Source organism: Propithecus coquereli, unplaced genomic scaffold (assembly GCF_000956105.1).
Source record: "Propithecus coquereli isolate 6110/MARCELLA unplaced genomic scaffold, Pcoq_1.0 Scaffold9, whole genome shotgun sequence".
In the NCBI taxonomy this organism is placed as follows: domain Eukaryota; kingdom Metazoa; phylum Chordata; class Mammalia; order Primates; family Indriidae; genus Propithecus; species Propithecus coquereli.
Window position 1 is genome coordinate 3,578,480 of NW_012155284.1, and position 7,618 is coordinate 3,586,097.

Consider the following 7,618-nt stretch of genomic DNA (forward strand, 5'->3'; position numbering starts at 1 on the left):
CGGTGGTGGTGGAATTCAATCTGGTTAGTCTGGTTTTGTCTTTTGTTTGTTTTGGTTTTTGAGTGCTTGCTATTTATTATTCAGGTATATGCTAAGCACTTCCATATGTTAGCACGCTAATTCTCACATTAACAGGTGGGGTATCCCCATTTTCAAAGAGAAGACAGCAGTTCAGAGGTGTTAACAAGTTTAATCAAGGCACTTAGCTAAAAAGTAATGTAGCCTAGATTGATTTGATTCCAAAGTCTCTGTTCCTTCTGCATTACCACACTTCTTCAACAAGCACCTAAGCCATCCCTAATGATTCTTTTAAAAAATACTTTTGGCGTGTGCAAATTTACATTGTCTCACATATGAAGAGAAACCAAGACAAGATTTATTCATATCAGACTTCTGTGTTGGTACTTTAAATGTATTTCATCATTGATTGAGCAATAATTGAATTTTATAGCTGGTACCTGAAATTGTGAATATTAATTCTTACCCATTCTTTCACTGAATATCAAAAATAATTATCAAAAACAGCCTACCTAGAACAGGACAGAGAAGCTTTCAGAAAACCTGAGGATGAATTCTAAAAAGACCAAGCCACAGAAATAACCCATGTTTTTTCCAATTCAAACAAAGTTCCTCTTCTGCAGGCTGGTCCCTCCCACTTACACATCTCCTATTTATCCAGAGTCCCACCTGCCTTGAACCTCTGTTCATAAGTTCAGTCCAGAAAATTGGGATCAGTAAATTCCTTGGATGGTAGAGGAACTTCTGAAATTGTAGTACATGGAGTTGGTTTAGGGATATGAATGTGGATAGAAATTTCATAATTATGGATAAATTAAGAATATTATAGTTTTTCTAATTTACAAGTTTTTGATATTCAGAAATATTTGGATATTTCTAAATATCAATGTAACATATGCTCATTGTAAAAAATTTAGAAAAAGTTGGAAAAATTTACTTAGCAGGTTAAAAAAAATCAGTCATAATCCCATCCATCCTAAGGCAAAGCATTTGGCATTTCCTTGCCCCAGTGTTTGTTTGGATAATATTATGTCCTTTATTTCTAGGAGGTTTTCTTGTATAAAAGTTTTAAACATTCTGTTCTAGTATGTTATTTTTCTTCTTCAGGAGCTCTAATCATGTGATTGGATTGTCTTTTATTGTTCTGTGTTTCAACCAGAACCCCAACCATTTTCCCCACTTTATCTCACTTTCATTCTCTAGGATTTTTTTTAAATAATAAGTAAAAATTGAATTAAAAATAGTTTTTATTCAAATCTATTTTTCCTTGGAGACCTTTATAACTCATTCTTCATTTCTGATATAATTTTGCCTTTTTTCTTTTGTTTCTCTCATGGGTTGGATCAATTTTCCTGTTTTTTAGGGGGTTTTTTGCCCATTTTTATTCATAGTTTTTTGAATATCTAATTCAAGCTTTTTTGGAATACTTGTTTGAAAATATTTTATTCAGAGTAGAGTGTTCTGTTAGAGTTTTCTTCTGCCTCATAGTTGGTTTTGAGGGGGATTTTTAATTTTCATCTACTGAAGTGTTTTGAATATTTTGTTTTCTTCTAATAGTTTGGGTAAATGAAGTTTGCTATACCTTTGCATTGTTTGAGTAGAATGGCGGTTTGGGATGGTTTATAAATTCTTAGTTCAAAAACACCTTCCTTTAGCAGATGTGATGGTGTGCACATGTAGTCCTAGCTGCTCAGAAGGTTGAGGCAGACGGATTGCTTGAGCCCAGGAGTTCGAGGTTATAGTGAACTATGACAGTGCTGCTGCCCTCCAGCCTGAACAATAGAGCGAGACCCTGTTTCAGTCAATCAATCGATGAATGTATACATACTTTTAAAACTCTCTTTTGCAAAGATAATGGGAAGAGAGATTGTGCCCTACAATATTTTAATTTTCTTTTGTCATGCAAGATCTTAAATGTCCCTATCTTGCTTCTTTTTCCCTTTACTGTATTATTCAAAACAGTCCTTTCTTTTCCTTTTACCTTCTTCTCCTCGGCAGTGTCTTTTGCCTTTCTAAGACTACGTCCTCAAGTTTCATGTATACACTGTGAAATCCTTTCTGTAGTCTGCTCTATGGCTCTAGGGTAGTTTTTTCAGTATTTTGGCACTCATGGTGGTCTTCCTGTTTCTGAAGCTTACCATAGTTCAATCCTAGGCCTTTCATCCTTCTCTTCACTCTTAAGTGCATTGGCCCCGCCACAACCTTCTCTTCCCTCTACAAGGGGAAATTGGTGCTTATGTTTTCTGATTACAGCTAATTCGATGTTTGTATTGTTCTCTATCTTCTGGTTACACTGAAGTCATGGAATTTGCCTGGTTTCATTCCAAATATTTGTTTATATAGTTTTGGGAGGATGGTTGGTAGATTTCAATGTACACAGTCACATACTCAGCTACCCAGAAATCCATTGTTTACATTGTTAACAGTGTCTTCCTTTTAGAATGTATGCTCTATTAAACAGGTACCCTCCTGTTGTATTTACTGCTTTATCCCCAATGTCTAGTACTTAGAAGATGTTCAGTAACTAAATGTTAAGTAACTTCTTCAAAATATGTGTATCTGTTACCCATTTTTCTGTTGAATTATTAATACTTGCCTTGATTTCTAATTCCTATTATATGTAAAGGTTAACAGTTAATAGGGCTATAATATATCTTACTCATAAGAGCTTACAATGTGAATCAGATGTCAGACAATTTTTCTGTATCTTTTATTTAGATTAAATGATGCAGGCTTTAAATTGATAGAAAATTAAGCTGATCTGGTCCCATTGGTAGTGGTCAGAACTATTTAATTTTCCTTTAATCACTCTAGTGTTTTAGGCTCCATGTATAACAAATACAGAGCATGACTTTCTGCCCAGTAGGATTTTATACTTTCAGTTTTTGCCTTTTAAAGCATTCAAAAGGAAGTTAGCAATTCTAGCCTATAGTGCTTTTGTGAGCACTGAAGCATGCCTCTCTCTGAGTGTCCCTGGTATGTACCTGACATCAGGAAAGGAGGGAAATAGTAGGGAAAAATGGTTATGAGCAGACAAATGAGTTTGCAGGGAGAATGAAAGGGAAAAAGGAGAAGGTTGGAAAATATGGACAAAAAGTAAGGCAATTAGGAAGTGCCACTAACTGCAACTTCAGTTACATCTTGTTGGCCCCTGTGCTCTAGGTCTATTCTTGCTCTAGGAACATATTCTCTCTGCCTAAAAATAGACTAGCACCATCAGCATTGTATTAGATCCCTTTTGTTATCTAGCTAGTAGAATTCCTACAAACAGAGAGATGGCTTAGAGTAGGAAATTCATTCTAGAGAGAACAACACACTTTTATTAGCTGAGGGAATTTTGTGTTTTGCTTGCTTCCATTGAAAATGTTTGGATGTTTCATTGATTGGCAAAGAAACAAGGGAGCCTTTCATTTTTAGCAAGGCTTTAGAGGGCAAACTGGGTGGTGCCTGGTGAAGTGGGTGTTTGCAAGTGAATGACATTTGGTCTATTTTTATAGTTGGAAACATTCTATCCTTAAGCTTATTGTTTAAGCAGGCAGGAGAGCATGCTGTGCAATCATTAGTGGAATTTTTGCATTTGATCTCAGGATCTGTTTCCTCCCTCATAATTTGCAGCCTCCATGTATTTGGCTTCTGAATTTATAAATATTTTATTAGTTTCAGATTGTGTTCTCAAGGTACTAATCTTGACCTTGCAGATTATTCAAAGGGAAGAGATTAGAAACATACCTGGTTAACATCTAACAGTAAATACTTTGAGATTTAGATTGAGACACTTTATTTATTTATTTATTTTTTGAGACAGAGTCTCACTGTGTTGCCCGGGCTAGAGTGCCATGGCGTCATCCTAGCTCACAGCAACCTCAAACTCCTAGGCTCAAGCGATCCTCCTGCCTCAGCCTCCCGAGTAGCTGGGACTACAGGCACACACCACCATGCCCGGCTAATTTTTTCTACATATTTTTAGTTGTCCAATTAATTTCTTTCTATTTTTAGTAGAGACGGGGTCTCGCTCTTGCTCAGGCTGGTTTCGAACTCCTAAGCTCAAACAATCCACCCGCCTCGGCCTCCCAGAGAGCTAGGATTACAGGCGTGAGCCACCGTGCCCGGCCTAGATTGAGACACTTTAAATTCTTCCTTTATAAATTATTATAACTATTTGATTCCTTTCTTATGTTTTCTCAGGCTGTTGCAACTCATCTGTGGCATCCTTGCTTGAGCCTTGCTCTTTTCTCTGTCAATGTAAACTAAGAGTTATTACTTTCTTAAATGTATTCAAGGCAATTTTCCAATTTTTTCCTTGAAAGTTTAATTTCTGTGGATATTGTGGGAAAAAATTAATTTTGGAGAAAAGAAAGTCTATAATTTGAACACCAGAACTATTTTTTTATTTCCTATTTGTACATTAATTCCTAGTGTGTTTGTTCTTGTGCATACAAAGTTTTGCCCAGTTTCAGTGAGCTGCTTTGTATTTTATTCTTTTCATTTAACATTTACCAGATTGTCTTTCAGTAATACAATGAAAAGAAAATTTCCACTGTCCTTTAGACTTAATAGAATTTATTTAAAGATGTACATTTAAATGATGTATTAACATTTGAAACATTTTATTTTCTGAGGCCGATTCTTGTTGTGTAACACCAAAATGTTTTCATTGTCCGATATAATTTACATATTTGAATATAATTTGTGTCAGTCACTTAATTCCTTTCAAATGTAAAAGTGAGTTTTCCAGGAAGGTTGTATAACTTTCAATTCGTTGCTTATCTGAATAGCTTATTGAAAGTGTAACAATTGGCTTTCTGCCATTTTTCTGAGTCTGATTTTTTTAACCAAAATTAAATCATTAGTTCAACTTTTGTCATTTTATCTTTTTAGACTCACTTTGTCATGCTTAGAAGCATTATTTAAAACAATGACAATTTCTAAATAATTTTTAAGTATAGTAGAGTTTTCTGTGTCAAAAATATGTTTTTAAACATTTTTTTCATGACATGAACATTTGATTCCCTTTTATCACTTTTTTCTTTCCTTGGTTTACAGTATATTGAAGCTGTTAGCTTTATAATTCTCTAATATGTACAGTTATTATATGTCTTCACTACAGTTTGTAGCAGTTGAGCTATGTTCTCTACACATGCATTCATTTGATATTGAGGCAAGGCAAAAAATAATTAACATATTCAGAGGATCCTAAAATCTCATTTTAAAGAGTCATTTTCTTCTCGAAATCTTTGTCCAGAATTGCCAATAAGAAAGGAAAGTTATTTCTTTTTTTTTCATCTGCCTGCTTTAACCTGAGATTGCTAACAATTGGACAATAGGAAAAGTAGGTGAGCACAATAAAAATGAGATGTAAATGATCCATAAAATGGGTCTCAATCCTCTCTTGGTATTTGAAGTACCTAAAGTATTACCTGGAACAAAGGCATTAGATTTTTGTTGGGTGGTTAGACAGATTCATAAACAAGCCAGTCAGTAAAACCACATGGATCTCTGAGATGGCCACATTTGAAATCTCCTTAAATTGTGTTAAATTGAAATTCCAAAACTCATCCTGATTGTCAAACTGCATTGACTGCCACAAGATTAGTAATAACAGAAAGCTGTATTGTTTTTAAGTGATGAATTGACATATATATACATATATATATATATTACACTTTTGTTTCTGAAGGAAGTAGAAATTCGGAACAAAGACCTGGAGGGACAACTGTCTGACTTAGAGCAACGTCTGGAGAAAAGTCAGAATGAACAAGAAGCTTTTCGCAATAACCTGAAGACACTCTTAGAAATTCTGGATGGAAAAATATTTGAACTAACAGAATTACGAGATAACTTGGCCAAGCTACTAGAATGCAGTTAAGGAAAGTAAAATTTCAGTGCCAATTGATTAAAGATACACTGTCTCTCTTCATAGGACTGTTTGGGCTCTGCATCAAGATTGCACAAAAAATTTGAATATCACTCCTCCAGGAGGAGGATCTTTTGAAAATTGGAATTGTATATTTCAGTGTAAATTTTAGAATTCAGCTTGTAGCTAGTTGGGGATAAAATGAGATGAAAAACTTGAACTACAAATTACCTCCATGTATATTATTGGCCATAGTTAACTAGAAAGTTATAAATAGACACTTAATGCAATCCTTTTTTCTGATATTAGCCAATGGGAGAATTAACAATGTCTGGGTCACATCCCCTTTTTGTGTTCAACACAGTGAAGATTATCTGCTTTTTAAATTAATTTATTTACGATATCTAGAGCTGTGTTTTGTGCAGAAGCTTAGTGATGAAAGCCCTGTCTTTTGTTGTAATCTGAATAATTTCTCAGGATATTTTTGCACTGCTGAAAAGCAGTGCCATTACCAATTAATTCTTGCCAGGAGTGAGAGAGAGCCGCATCTTTAATTGAAATATACTATAACTGGGTGTATAGAGTTCTTCCCTTTTTTTGTGCTGGAAGATACTTCACTCTGGTGACTATTCTAGTACACTCTGGTGTTCTCTAATCTTGTCTGTTGTATAGTTTACTTTTCCATATTGATTCCATGTATTTATGAGAAGATATTGTCTCCCATTTTATTATATACTTTAAAGCCAATTAACGAAGGCAGCTGAGTCCCTCAGAAATTTTTCTTTTTAAATTTCTAATAAATTTGACACACAGTACTGAAATACAGCAGCCCGTCATCGACGGTCTGGTCTAGCAATGTTAAGTATATTTACAGAATATGCAGTTACATTTATTTATATATTTTGCAAGAAATTTTTTCTGAATGATCAATGCATTTCAATTTACGAATAATAATGGTTATTGGGGAACTGTTTATTATAGATAATTTTAAGGTGTATAGCTGTTTTAAAGAGGATCCATTTACATCAAATAGCCAATCAGAGGACTATAGATCTGAATTGTGATGGTGGCAGATGGAGATGGAGTCGTGTGCTCTGTCTGAGTCTTCACATCAATCACATCTTTATTCAAACCTTACAAGGCAATATTCTGAACTGTTAACTAGGCATTTCAAAACAGGAATTAAATTCAATAGGCTCTTCTCAGTGAACAGGTTTTAATGTTGTTTTGATGTAATTTTAAAAGACTTTTAGCAAACATGCGTTTCTTTATATGATATATTTCTTTTACGAAGCTATTTTAAAAGTAAGCCGAGTGCTATCCAGTCTGCTTATGGAGTAGGAATTGCATCAGAGTACATATATTCTTGCTGTACCATGCCTGTGATGTTGAGGAGGGTGTTTTTTAAAGTGTATGCTTGAGTATCTGACTCTATGGAGTCTATAAATGCACTGACTTTTTGTTTGTCCCCCAAAATGATTGAATTGTTAAGTACAAAATTAAGCTGATGAATCAATTTGTAGCCATTTTTTTTCACTCATAAACAGCTACTCAACTCTAGACAATTTTGTTTTACATGTATGTGTATGTATGTAAATACATACATATTAATTTATATGAGAGTGAAAAATAAATGATTTGTTTTTAAAGTTAGTTTCTAAAGTGAGTTTTCAGATGTTTCTGAAAAGTTTATAACAGACACTTAATCATCATGTATTATATGTGCTATAACATCCTGTAAGTTAT

At 34.2% G+C, this 7,618-nt stretch overlaps 1 protein-coding gene across 1 annotated transcript in view; it reads left to right on the forward strand.

Annotated features, from left to right (window-relative positions):
• HOMER1 (homer scaffolding protein 1) overlaps window positions 1–5,974 on the forward strand; it is a 108,799-nt gene extending 102,825 nt beyond the window's left edge. Inside the window, exon 6 of the mRNA XM_012664626.1 lies at window positions 5,696–5,974. Coding sequence (XP_012520080.1) covers window positions 5,696–5,702 — 7 coding nt within the window. The 3' untranslated portion in view covers window positions 5,703–5,974. The remainder of the gene's footprint in view (window positions 1–5,695) is intronic.
• Window positions 5,975–7,618: the final 1,644 nt, after the last annotated feature.